The 14486-nt window shown below is 36.1% G+C and overlaps 1 protein-coding gene and 1 pseudogene across 1 annotated transcript; one reads left to right on the top strand and one right to left on the bottom strand.

The window, feature by feature from the left end:
• Nucleotides 1–283: 283 nt before the first annotated feature.
• LOC131306603 (alcohol dehydrogenase 3-like) lies at nucleotides 284–4285 on the bottom strand. The gene is made up of 10 exons (XM_058332945.1): nucleotides 4086–4285; nucleotides 3461–3597; nucleotides 3287–3333; nucleotides 2576–2901; nucleotides 2004–2086; nucleotides 1828–1903; nucleotides 1305–1366; nucleotides 1073–1168; nucleotides 691–852; nucleotides 284–597 (listed from the first exon to the last, which is right to left on the bottom strand). Exons 1-10 carry the CDS (start codon nucleotides 4120–4122, stop codon nucleotides 481–483), a joined length of 1143 nt encoding a protein of 380 aa, XP_058188928.1. The 5' UTR covers nucleotides 4123–4285; the 3' UTR covers nucleotides 284–480.
• A 941-nt stretch (nucleotides 4286–5226) lies between these two features.
• LOC131307024 (alcohol dehydrogenase 3-like) lies at nucleotides 5227–13644 on the top strand (annotated as a pseudogene).
• The last annotated feature ends 842 nt before the right edge of the window (nucleotides 13645–14486 follow it).

Here is a 14486-nt window from a genome sequence, read left to right as displayed (position 1 = left end):
ATCTTAAACATGAGAGTACTTCACGAGGTTCGGGAGCTTAATGGTATACACCTTAACAGTAGTATGATAATCATTGGAACACGACTTCTCAACACATTATCCATTACAAAATACACCGAGAGAGCCTAGTTTCAATAACTGATTTTCTCTCTTTTGGTGGAGCATGATTGTATATTTAACAAAACAGATTATACAAAATTTGTGTTTATAAAAAAAATTTATAAACACAGTGGGCTTGCAAGACAAATTTTTACTCACAGAGATTATAATCAGAACGAGGCCGTAGAAACAGATCATCTTTTATTAAGTGTAACAGAGACAGAACTAAAGGAAACACGAACGAAAATGCTACGCTGCTAATTAGAAGAGAGTACTCGTTACGAATTACGAAACAAAACATCAAGGCTGATAATTAACAGATGTATCATATGATAGACACGAAAAGTCTACTGCATCGGACGCCACGGGATTCCCTTCGCTCTAATGCTCCATGCGGATGATGCATCGAATGCTTTCCCCTTTGAGCATGTAGTCGAAGGCCTTGTTGATCTCAGAGAACGGGACTTCATGAGTGATGAACTTCTCCAGTTCGAGTTCCTGCGCATGTTATTAGGAAATCAAGTAAGGACAAGCGAAAAAACTATGGATATGGATTTTGCATTCAAGGATAGCGGGAAGTTGGAAATTCACCTTGTTCATGTATTTTTCTACGACGCCGGGAATGTCTGACCGGGGTTTGTAGTTTCCAAAGAAGGTCCCCTTGAGTGTCCTTTCGTTTAAGAAGTTCATAGGATGTGTCTTGAACACTGCATCTTTGTGGGGGACTCCCACCAAAACAGCAACTCCCCAGCCCTGATATTGCACAGATTGTATTCGTTACCACACGTGTGTGTATCCGTGTATAAGAAAGTGTGCACGCACGATGGGGGGAGATGAAGAACAGATAAAATAGCAAAAATTTGAAAAGATTACTAAAGACTGATAGCATCGGAAAATGGAGAACGACGAAATGGTGTTTGTTCCTTTATAAGTAGGTTGAGATAATGGAAGTGATGGGGAATGGGAAACTCACATCATGAACACATTCGAACGCTGAAATCATGGCATCGATGTGCCCCGTACATTCGATGGCTCTGTCGACTCCTCCATCAGTCATCTCAGCAATCACCTGAAGAGCAGGTCAAGAACGCAAAGAACCTTAATTAAGATACGGATGCAACTGAACGGTTATGAAGTTAAGACGGAAAAAAGAAGAAAGAGGCTTGTAAGATTAGCGAAGGGTTAAAATAAGTACAGATAAGTACCTCTTGAACTGGTTTGTTGTGGTCTTTGGGGTTCACATACTCGGTCACACCAAACTGCTTTGCTGATATACAGAGAGAACATCCATATTAGAATCCATTGTTTTCAACCGGCATTTGAATCACAATGATTGTCCATAATCTATTCTATATAGTACTGCATGATGCACTTATTCATTTGCGTTACTCTAACTAAAATTGAAGAAATACTACAATTGATGCGGCAAAAGCGGTGAATGTACTATAATGGAAAGGGCAAAAGCCAAGAGCTGAGTGTTACGCCTTTGGCAGAAATAGGACTTCTCTTTCAAATGATAAAAAAGGGTCGGTCAGTAGCATAGCTCTTTCTTTCCCCAGTCTCCTTGCGAGGAATCATATAATACATGCTAGGGATTTCAAAAACTGAACAGAACAAAGATACATTCATGTGTGGCAACATTTACTTTAATTTTTGAATGGAAGTGAGGCACGTTATAAATGCAAGAACTCAAATATAAGTCTAGTGACCCTTAATAGGATCTGGTACCTTGCTCAAATCGGCTTGGATTCAAGTCCACACCAATAATCCTCGAAGCACCAGAAACTCTAGCTCCTTCTGCAGCCTAATCACACAAATTACCATTCATCTATCAGTCACATATACTGGATTGTGTCGACACAACAGAACAAAAAGTATTTGAAATTGAAACTAGAGAAACTCACTGCTAGGCCTACTGCTCCCAATCCGAAAACAGCCACAGTTGAGCCCTTTAGTGGTTTGGCAACATTCACAGTGGCACCAAAGCCTATCAAAACAGGCGGCCCGATCAAGACTCTTATTTTTCAGCAAATCAACATAATATCGGCCAAAAATTCTGATTTTGTTTCTAAATTAACATCCATAAACTTGCATAACAACATACAAGGAGCTTTAATTGATTCGAGAAAAGACGGGGTTGATGGTTGAGTTTCATTATACAAGGTCACAAAAATTTAAGTAGAACTTTTTACAATCTAAAAGTAGTAAATTTGAAGTTACAAGGAAAAAAAAAAAAGAAACATAAAAGCAGCAAAAACTGTTTACTGTTTTTTTTTTTTTTCAAGAAAACCAACAATATAGTTTTTCCAGTTGTCCTAAACTGTTTTCGAACAATGAAATGAAGATATTGTATTGATGTGTGTTATGTCAAACTTTATGTTGTTTTCATATTTGGAAACACGAAAACTAAAAACTGAAGATAGCAAATTCAATACAAAACAAAATCTACTAAAATGAGATTGTCATTGTCTCATACCTGTGGAGATACCACAACTAAGAACACAAACTTTGTCAAGAGGAGCAAGCGGGTTGATGTTGGCAAGACAGCCAACATGTACCACCGTGTACTCGCTGAAGGTAGATGTTCCGACAAAATGGTAAATGGGCTTTCCGTCTTTAGAGAATCTTGATTTCCCATCATGGATCATCACTCCCCTATCCGTGTTAATCCTGAGCAGATCGCACATGTTACTCTCTTCCGACTTACAGTGAGCACATTCTTTGCATTCCCCAGTGAACACTGGAAGCACATGGTCTCCTGGCACAAGACCCGTCACTCCCTCTCCAACACTCTCCACAATCCTAAAAAAAAAAAAACACAGAGAGAGAGAGAGAGAGAGAGAGAGAGAGAGAGAGAGAGAGAGAGAGAGAGAGACAGAGACCATTCATGAGATTTATATATCAAAATCAAGCGAGACCAATATCCTCATCAAACAGATGAACGATAATCTTTCATCAAATTCTCTTGTCATATTAAATGAAATTTTGGAAATGGTAATATCGTTGGATGGGTTTCTTTCATGTAATATGTCGTGAATTTACATTCGCTGACAAAATTACGGTAAGGGTTATAGGGGTCCATAGCTGATCAAGATTTTAACCAAAACTTCACTAAAATAAAAGATTCAAGATTGGATATTGCCTAAGAAATCTGGTTAGTAAAATTATCTTGGAAAAAAAAACTCACCCTCCAGCCTCATGCCCGAGGATTCGTGGAAACAAAGGGTTCTGACCCTGCAAGATTGAAACCAAACCAATCAATTAAGGCGCAGAATCACTTAAGGCATCATCATTCATCACTATGGAACAAATCAGTTTTCATTTGCATTGCGAAATTGAATACTAATTGAGAGTCAATTACCTTGGCTTCCCAAAAGTAAACATCGGTGTGGCAGAGAGAGGTGAAGAGGATCTTCACACGAACCTCCATCTTCTGCGGTGGCGCCACCTCCACTTCTTCCATCACCAGTGGCTTCCCTGCTTCCCATGCCACAGCAGCTGCAAACCCAAAATGACACAAGGCATTACTGGACAATCAATTTTTCGTTTGCCCATGTGAGAAAAAAACAAGAGAATAGTGAATCCGAATCGAAGAAAACCCCATCAAAGAACACATTAGGCTGTGTTTCGGATCGTGCAGGGATCCGTCAATTTTTCTTTTTTTTACTTCATTTTCTACTTTCTTTTCATTAACCGTACACGGTACACAAATCCTTATCCATACTTGTACTTCTTGATTATCATTGGTCTGTCCTAAGTTTAGACTCCTTTCACCAGATTATTAGTTTCCCTTTGTGATCTAACCCGTGCAGGATTTGGGACAACTTAAACTAAACAAAATCAGAAAGAGAAAGAGAAGCAACTGAAATGCGAATATCAATGCGATGATCGATCATTTACCAGAAAATATACAAGACCCATCTGTGATTTAGGATAACTTAACCATAAAAAATCTAAAGGAAACAAAAAGTGAATGATGTACAAACCTTTGCAACGTATGACTTGACCAACAGTGTTCGACATCTCCTCCTTTTTTTTTCTTTTTCTCTACTGGAAAAACTGAAAACAGAAGCAGGCTTTCAACTCTTTAAAGTTGTTTGTATGAGAATGAGGTTGAGGATGGGAAGGGACTATTCTTTGTGGGGTATTTATACTGTGAATATGGAAGGAAGGAAGAAATAAATAAATTACGAATCTTCTATAGTACATAGTAATCTGTTTATGGTAGTAGCGGTTATCCCACAATGACTTGTTCCTCAGGAAAAGACATCCAATTTTTTGATAAATAAAACATACTGTAATACTTTTGTATATATATATTTTGAATTTCTTTGCATCCAATTAAAAGTACTTGATGAGTTCCTTAATTTGATGGGAAAAAAATCTCAAAAATTATGCACCAAAGTATTTTATTTTTTTATTCACAAATTACAGATTGTCATTTGTATATAATTTTAATTTTAATAATTAGAACCTAGTAAAAGTATATAGTTGTCTTTTTGCCTATCACCAATGGAATCATTGGCTAAATTACAATACAATAGGCGATGCCAAAACCGCTCCCTGGTTTTAGTTCGTGGTATAACTGTTGCTAGTTTTTTTATTCTTGCAAATTTCACTTACACCCTCCTGTGGCTTGGCCTATGTGCAGATACGCCCCGACAGTTTAATTTGTTGGACATAACAATCATTTGCTTTGTGAAAGATTGTACCCGCACCAATTTTATGTAATTTGACAGATTTTGGAAATTGGACATAAATATCTTCATCTTCCTTCTTGAATCAAACTAACATAGTGATAATATATACTTCGAGTCTTTCGTAATACATTAATCAAATAGTAGAGCATTTCTGTAAAAAACGATCAGACATGTTTAACTCAGCAGAAGGAGAACATTATTCTTATTAAAATGAAAACAGATTTAAATTTAAAATTATTTTCGTCATTACAAATTATTTTCGACCATGAGATTCCATTAATCGATTAGAATTTTGGTATAATTGTAGTACTCGTCAAACTCTACAATATGAACGGTTCGAATACAATTTCCTGCTAACTTTAATTAAAAACTTAACTGTGCACATAATACACAAACCAGTGACCACAAGTGAGTTTTGTGCTACGAAATGAAGTTCAGGGGATCCGTCCGCATGTTCATCAACCCAAAGGAGGGTTTAAGTGAAGTTTGCCCTACATTTTATTTATGTATGAAAAGTCACACAAAAACTGTGCTTATCCATCTATCATTAATTCTAATGGTTTTGTGGAAAACATAGACCAATGGGAATCAAAAATTCTTTCTCTATTTTGAAAACGAAAGGTTGAGATTCGCTAAGTACATGGGATCACAAATGAAATTTAACATTTCAATTTGTGTTTTAGGCCCCGTTTGTTTCGACGTAAAATCTTTTACATTGTAAAATATTTTTTCGTAAAATGATTTTTGAACAAATAATTTTCATGCAAAGTATTTTTTAGTATTTGATACACAAATAAATCTACCATAACAAAATATAACATGAGAAACAGGATAAGGGAGGAAAGAGAAAAATATCCAATGATCACCACCTGTACACTTCATTAAAGGTTAATAAACTCTTTAGAGTTTAATTTCCAAGAGTGCAGGGGTAATGAGAGTGAGAGAGAAGGCCGGCGTAAAATGATTTACGGATAATTTAAAAGGAAAATATTTTCAGTCATATAGGGTAAAATGTTTTACTTTGAAAAATATTTTAAACTGTTTTTGTCCAACCAAACGACGAAAAATGATTAAAATATTTAACTGGAAAACATTTTACATCAAAACAAACGAACGGAGCCTATATAAAAGGCTAATTTTTTTTTTTATTTTTTATACTTATAATCCTTGATTGTAGGGCTGCTGACCAAGTATACACTTTGAGTGGTTAAGGTGGTGAGAATTCTCTTGAACAAAAATGTAGGAATAAAGACCGTGAAACAACAACTTCCGTCCAAATCGATAGTGCATTGGCTTGAAACAATACACTCGTATTATAATGAGAGTCTCTCCCTGCAACCTTCTAAACCCTAAATGGGGCTTCACTTCCCTAACCACAAATTATGGAAGTGGTACAACTACTTCCATCCAAATTGATCGAGCATTGGCTTGAAAGTTGAAACATTACACATGCGTAATGTACAGTTACATAAAGCATCAATTTTGGGGGTAATGCACGAAGAGAGCTGGTGTGCATTCCAAATTTATGCCTGGAGGTGAGACGGTCCCAATAGTTGTTATGGGTATGGGTGACTCTACCATCAAATGAGAGGGTTCAAGATATAATTAGATTTTTGGTCAACATTATATGCACTGGGCTATTAGTCCAAGGTCACAATAAATGAAAAACATTCACTTAAATTTGAGAGTAAGCAAAAAGTTTATACTCTAAAAAAAAAAAAAAAATCAGGACAAATAAATTTTCAACTGAAATAAAAACTTTGTATTTCATAAAATTTGTATCATGAAATTTTGAACCACAAAATTTCTAGACATTTTCGTGATTGACCTAAAATCCTAGAACCGTTCTTGGCAAGAGGAGACGAAAAGAGAGATTGAGAGCAAACTTTAAAGTCCTAGACATTGACAATCTGGCTAATCCATTGGTTTAGTAAAGTATCAAATTCTGATTCGGGAGGCCTGTGGTGATCCAACTCATGATAGGGTTGTAGTGCCCAAAACTGTGTTGTTTTGGGGTTGCAAGGGTAGGAAAAAAAAAAGGCTGCAAGGCTTGGTTTGGGGGAAAGTGGAACAAAAAAATTTAAGTGCTTCAAATTTTAATTTGTTTAAATCGGTGCGAATATTTTATTTTTTAAATTATTTTATCCTAAATTGTTATAATTAAATTTTAACTTTAGGACTCTCGTTAATTAGCTCTAAAAAAGTCGTAGAATTAAATATTTCTTAGGGCTAACTAACGAGAGCTATAAAGCTAAAAATTAATTATGACCTTTTAGGATAAAATGATCAGAGAAATAGGATCTTCGCACTGGTTCAAATGGATTGAAAATTAGAGCCCTTAATTTTTAAACCATTTTTAGATAGTTTATATATTAAAAAATATTGTTAAAAAATCAAGTACTCCAAATTTTAATCTATTTGAACCGGTACGAAAATCTTATTTTTCTGATCATTTTATCTTAAAAAGCCATAATTAAATATTAACTCTTGGGCTCTCGTTAATTAGCACTAAGAAAGTCGTAGAACAAAATATCTCTTAGGACTAACTAACGAGAGCTATACAACCAAAAATTAATTATGACCCTTTATGATAAAATGATCAGAGAAATAAAATTTTCATACCGATTCAAACAGATTAAAAATTGGAGTATTTAATTTTTCAACCATCTTTATACAGTTTATATATTACTCCAAAAAATATGGTTAAAAAATTAAGTGTTTCAATTTTTAATCTGTTTGAACCGGTACGAAGATTTTATTTCTTTAATTATTTTATCCTAAAGGGTCATAATTAATTTTTGGCTCTAAGACTTTCGTTAGTTTGCCATAAAAGATATTTATTTCTACGACTTTTTTAGGGCTAATTAATGAGAGCCTTAGAGTCAAAAAATAATTATTATCCTTTAAGATAAAATGATAAAAATATATATATATATATATATATATATATATATATATATATATATTTGCATCCGTTCAAACGGATTGAAATTTGAAGCACTTAATTTTTTTCCTCGGCTTTCCCCCAAACCAAGCCTTGCAGCCTTTTTTCCCAACCCTTTGCATCCTCAAAACGACACAGTTTTGGAGCACTATAACCTTGTGTCGAGTTGGGTCACCACAAGCCCCCGAATCCATCAAATTCTTGCGTAATTTGTGTCGGTCACATTTAAAGTGCTTTTTCAAGATACGTAGCAGAGTCGGTAATCAAATGAGGTTATTTTGTTACACATGCATGATGCAAATTTTTTTTTTTAACGGAAGAACAACCTTACAGTCACATCATTAAATAGATCCGATCATGTAATCCAAAATTTCGGGGAGCTAGTGCGGTCACACTAATCACGGGCCGCCATTCATTTCAGGGTACTTATCCAGTGAAAAATTGAACCCCAAACCTTAAAAAATATTTCCAAAACCTGAACATTCTCTCAAAGGACCCAAACCTCCGAGACAACTCCTAGGTGTGAACATGCATGATGCATTTATTTATGACATCCATGATCTTTAGATTAGAATAATGCCGGTAATGGCTATCTAATCGTGGTGTTATCCTAAAACAGGTCGTCTACCCTCCGCATGTTTAGGAAAAGCTTATCCTGGTATTGTTTGCTGGTTTCATTAGTGCAAAACAGCCTTGTATGTTTTCTAGTGGTTTTCTTATACAGCTTTGAAGACGGGTTTGTACATAGCAGTGGACTAAATTAATTGAATTGACTTAGTTCTATTTTTCAAAAATTCGTTAATTAACTGAGGACCATTATTTTTTCGAATTCTCACTTGTCCTTGTTTTTTTTATAGACAAAAAGTTTATTCAATAAAACTTGACAAATAGTATATTATAAGTCGGGAAAGAGGGAAAAAAAAACACCTTATGGGACAAAGCACAACATCACCCGGTGAGCCAAACCCAGAACACCTTAAAAGGGTCCAGCTCAACCCACGAACCCAAAACTTAGATCTAATCATCTAAAACAAGTTTCGGCCAACCCACCACCTCCAGAAACCTGCAAGAAAAACTCGAAAGCCCTTATCAGATCCAAACCTACACTCAAAACTGAAATTCATAGTCGGCCTCCACACCACCACCTCTAGGAGGGGTCAGAGGGCTGATCGGAAGAAAGAGAGAGAGAGAGAGAGAGAGAGAGTGGTAGATTTATTAGATATTCTTGAACTGAAAAATATGAGAAATGCTAGGTGCAAAGAAAATGGGCAAAGAAAATACCCTTTAGTGTATATGAACGGCTTAGATGTACTACACGGTGAATCTGAGCCGTTCATGTACACTTTAAGGGTATTTTTTTTGCCAATTTTCTTTGTCTCTAATACTCATCGAAAAATATACTATCAATCACTATTAATTCTCACTCATCTTCACGAGAAGGATTAAAAAGTAAAAATTAAATGACCAAAAATATTCCATCTGTCCAATTTTCATTTTCATTATCTATTATTTTGTTTATCTCTTTTGCTTATATCTTTTAGTGTGGATCTTGAAAAATATGTAATATGAATCTTGTTTGATAGATTTCAATTAGTTCTATAATACAAAATTAGAAAAATTAGAAAAAAAATATTATAGATAGATATAAACAATTTAAAAATGGACAATGAAAATAAGACGAAAGTAGTAATATATATATATATATATATAAAAGAGTTAACTAAAGACAATGCTAAAAGGGATCAAAAGTTCTTACGAATATGATCACATTTATATGGAAACAAAATGAGTGCGGAATATTAGATCACAACTTGAAGAGCATATGTTCTCAATCAAAATTTTTATGCTATTTCGTATCCAATTGACTTGATTTCTTGCGTGACTGTATTATAAAAAGAGTTTTGTAGTGTCAATGAATCTGATTATTGAAATTGGCCCGAAATAAAATGAAACAGGTCAGATTGAAAGGTGCACTCCAGGCCAAAAACGGCAGACAGGCCGTGTTCTATTTAATAAAGAGGTGGGAAGCCCCAAAATAAAGATTGGGTGGATTGAGTGTCGATTGAGATGCGTTTTGTTCGTTATGATGCCTAGTCTTTCTATCCTTTTAATCACTTTATCTTTACTTCTTGTAATTTTACTGTGGTTAATAAAAAATTTCTTCGCCGTTCAAAAAAAAAAAAACCCATCAAGAAAGCCTGCCTAAAAAACAGCCCCAAGCACAGCAAAACAGCCCCAAGCACAGCTCCATCCCCCCGCTGCCCACCCACCATCGCCAAACGAACGACGTCGCCAGACGAAACTACACACCAACAAAACCTGCTAGAGAATCCTCCATTAGGTTTGGACTTGAGGGGGATTATTGGTGATGTACTCAAGCGGGTCACGTGTCATTTCTGCTTGTGTCTTTTTGAGTTTTCTTGAAATGAGTTTTGCTTCTTGTTCTTCTCGCATCTGACTCTGGTATATTAATTGAAAAAAACTGCCTCTGACTCTCTGTTAAAAAAAAAACCAAAAAAACAAAAAAAAAAACAAATCACACGAAACAGAACGGCATTTATTTTGTATTTTCTTTGTACTCTTTTACTTTTTTTACTCGAGAACGGCGTTTTCTTTTGCTGCTGTTTTGATGTAATTAGAAGGTTTAACATCGCCCCCTGAACATGTACATTGTGCTGAATATATGTAGCAGCTGCGGTGGCATGGGAAGGAGGGAAGCCACTGGTGGTAGAAGAGGTAGACGTTCTACCGCCACAGAAAATGGAAGTTCGTATCAAGATCCTCTACACATCCCTTTGCCACACCGATGTCTACTTCTGGGAAGCTAAGGTCAGAAATTGGACTTCGGGTCCAAGATTACTCTTAAAGAGAAGAAAGAATTTAACAAGAATGGTATTTCCATTCATAAGACGACGCGAAAGTTATCTTCTAACACAACAACAACTAGAGTGATGTTTTGTTTTTGATGGGCAAAGAAAATTTCATTGTCACGAAAGATAAAAAATGAAATCAGCAACATGGGAAAGAAAAATATTGTGAGAGCTTCAAGAGTACACAAACTCTCCTAGCTCTCAGGCTCACGTTTTTGAAGAGCGACCTCATATTTTTGAGGAATACTCATAAGATAGAGAGTATCGAAGTATGTTTTAAATACAAATGAGGCCATTCTCGATGTATCATAGAGATTTTCAAATTTCTGGGGTGTTATGAACCTATTGCGTACCTCATGTTTTATGAAGTTCATTGTCCAACGGTAAGGAATCCCTCTGCCAATTATTTGCATTCGACTGCCAGAACTATGATCATGCACGCTTTGGAAGTCAAAATCTCATGTCTAATCCGACCAATCGAATAGGACTCTACTTGCTACTACTGTTGTGTGCGTTGATAAAGCAAGCACTTGTGAAGCTATCTCTTGCACTTAAATTACCTGGAAGTAGTTTGAATTTGTTACCATTGTGTGATGACTGCAATTTATGCTTCATGCTGTAGGGACAAACACCTCTGTTTCCTCGCATATTTGGTCATGAAGCTGGCGGGTACGAAGGTCCCTAGAAACAAAAAATACGGAAAACTTAAATCAAGAGCTAGTTTATGTGCTTGGAGAACAAATTAGTTGCTATTTATACTTCTATAAATAGCAACTAGTTTATATATGCACAGCTCTGTAGTCATGAGTTTACTTGTATGGTTTTCTAATAATCAGAATTGTGGAGAGCGTGGGTTTGCGGGTGACTGAGCTACAACCAGGGGACCGCGTTGTCCCCGTTTTCACCGGGGAGTGCGGAGAGTGCCGCCACTGCAAGTCGGAAGAGAGCAACATGTGTGAGCTTCTCAGGATAAACACTGATAGAGGGGTCATGCTTAGCGATGGCAAGACAAGGTTCTACATTGATGGAAAGCCCATCTATCACTTTCTTGGCACGTCCACGTTCAGCGAATTCACCGTTGTCCATGTTGGTTGTGTTGCCAAGATCAACCCCAGAGCTCCGCTCAACAAAGTTTGTGTTCTCAGTTGCGGAATATCCACAGGTAAGGAGATATGATAGAGAAAATGACAATTGAAAATTGTTCAAAGTGACTTGACAATGGCGTTTCTTCTATTATGAACCAGTATAGTAGGCATTTCGTTTGAAACTGAAGGACCATAATTGGCCACTTCTTTCTGTATGGGAGTTCTTTATGAAATTTCTCTCTACAACGATGACTTCTGGCTTAATCTTGATTTACTTATCATTGGATTTTTCATTTGTGTGTGTTTGAAGGACTTGGTGCAGCTCTAAATGTAGCCAAACCACTACAAGGTTCAACTGTTGCTGTTTTTGGGTTGGGAGCTGTAGGGCTAGCTGTAAGTAAACAATTTTTTTGCTTGTTTTTCCATACTATAGCAATTCCGATGAGTTCATCAGAACAACATTTGGGCAAAATTTTCAGGCGGCTGAAGGTGCTCGGATATCTGGGGCTTCAAGGATCATTGGAGTTGATATGAATCCTAATAGGTTCAATCAGGGTGAGTTTCTAATCTATGTTTTCTTCTTTTTTTCTTTTTTTACTTGTTGGCTTTGCTCCCTTTCAACTTCTCATATTGCTATTTATATTACTTATGATGATGTTTCAATTTGTTTACCCCAACAGCCAAGAAATTTGGTTTTACTGAGTTTGTGAACCCAAAAGATCATGACAAGCCTGTTCAACAGGTGATTTACAACACTTCCTGTTATGTTTGCTATGTTGATTCTTGTGTTTCACACTTGATCGTTCCAAGCAATTCAATTCCAACTTTGCTTCGGGAAATGACTTACATTGAATGCATTTGTTGCTAATACCCTTTGAATAGTACTGAACCCTAAAAAAAATTGCTTGTTTGTTTGATTGATACTGAGATTTCGATGTTGATTGTCAGGTGATAGCTGATATGACTGATGGAGGTGTGGATCGTAGTATTGAGTGTACCGGAAACATCAATGCCATGATCTCTGCATTCGAATGTTTGCACGATGTAAGCAGTTTCTTCATTTCATTGTTGAGTCTTACCATTTTTTTCCCCAGATCCTACTAAGTGGGAAAATCATCAATCATAGCCCACCAATTTACCATCTGAAATTGAATATGTTTATACAGGGTTGGGGAGTTGGTGTGCTTGTTGGTGTTGCAAGCAAAGATGATGTATTCAAAACTCATCCTATGAACTTTTTGAATGAGAGAACTCTCAAGGGCACCTTCTTTGGGAACTACAAGCCCCGCTCTGACCTGCCTTCTGTCGTGCAAATGTAAATGAATAAGGTAATCTCATTTTCTTTCCGTAGTAGTCATTTATCGAAAACCTATTTGGGTACTTTCAATTCCCGGACAAATTTACCGTACTGCATTAGTGAGAAGATTTGGTGGCAATCAGTCGAGGAGAATACCTCGAACGTGGCATGTGGTTTCATATTGGACTTGGAATTACTACGCATGAGTGGAGGACGGACCCTCAAATGAGCCTAAATTAAAGGCAAAGAAATTTACCAGCTTCTTCGCCGTAAGGGGAAATTTAACTGAAATGCTCGCGAACTATGTTTGTCACTCTCAGCTAGTCTTGGTATGCTGTAGGAGCTGGAGCTGGAGCTGGAGAAATTCATCACCCATCAAGTTCCATTGGCGGAGATCAACAAGGCTTTCGAGTACATGCTGCATGGTGAAGGCCTTCGCTGCATCATTCGCATGCCAGCTTAGATCATCCGAGTTGAGGGTTCCTTGCCTTGAGAGTTTTTTTTAAAGTTTTAGAGCTTTGCAGTCGGTTTCGGGTAGCTTGTGAATGGAGAACGACTTAAAGGCTATCTATCTAGTAGTAACTTGTTTAGTGTGTTCTTTGTCGCTTCGTTGGAGGTTGTAACTTCTCCTAGCTTTTAAAGGAAATGTCTCTCTCTTATGTATATTTTTGTTTTGTTTTGTTTTTTGTTTTTTGGCCTAGTTCCCTTGGTTTGTTGTTCTTTAAATGTTTTCAATTGACTAAAGGGTTTTTAACCTGCACAATATATATTTGATGAGACGAAATTGCTGTCACATGGAAATCTGATTTGAGAGTTAAACTGCTAATTTAGTAATAGATTTTTACAGATTTAGCAATTATTTAACCTAACTAATTTTTTTTAATAAAGACAAAATAATCCAAAAAGTTTGTTAGGTTTGGATTATTTCTATCTTTAGTGAATTATTTAAAGATTTTGATCACAAATCTTTACTATTTCATTTTTTTTGGTCGAGATGAATCAATAATCCATACAAAATTAACTCAAAAATCAAATAAGGCAAAAAATATTTAAACAAAGACAAAAAAACCATTAATTTCACTAGATTATCAAGTCAAAACGCCCTCTTCGATTTGAGATTTCACACACTTAAGTGAATCTAGACCTTTCATATGCTATTCTTAGAGAATTTCTTGATTCCGTTGGGTCCATGTTTTTCATACTTCAAGGGCATATGCATCACCCATCTTTTTAGACGTGCCCGTAAGTGGTGGTCTTGTTTCCATTAGAGCATCTGTAATAGTAATAATCAAAATTAATAATCAAAATGTGTCACATCAGCATTTGATTATCCATTTAATCTATAATCAAATTTAACAACATTTACATCCACATTAGTTATTTTTGCATCCCTAACTAAAAAAACCCCCACAATAAACAATACACATTTGTCCAATCGCAAACGTGTTCCAATCACGCACCCGACTAAATTATTCGTTTCGATGAGACGAT

The sequence above is a fragment of the Rhododendron vialii genome, chromosome 11a (genome assembly GCF_030253575.1).
Source record: "Rhododendron vialii isolate Sample 1 chromosome 11a, ASM3025357v1".
Classification (NCBI taxonomy): domain Eukaryota; kingdom Viridiplantae; phylum Streptophyta; class Magnoliopsida; order Ericales; family Ericaceae; genus Rhododendron; species Rhododendron vialii.
This window is presented reverse-complemented; position numbering and strand designations above follow the sequence as displayed.

Coding starts and splice junctions, on each gene's coding strand:
- LOC131306603 (XM_058332945.1), bottom strand. CDS start 4,122: ATGTCGAACACTGTTGGTCAAGTCATACGTTGCAAAG. Junction 1,904..2,003: donor TGGGAGCAGTAGGCCTAGCA/GTGAGTTTCTCT, acceptor TTGTGTGATTAG/GCTGCAGAAGGAGCTAGAGT. Junction 598..690: donor TAGAAAAATACATGAACAAG/GTGAATTTCCAA, acceptor TAACATGCGCAG/GAACTCGAACTGGAGAAGTT.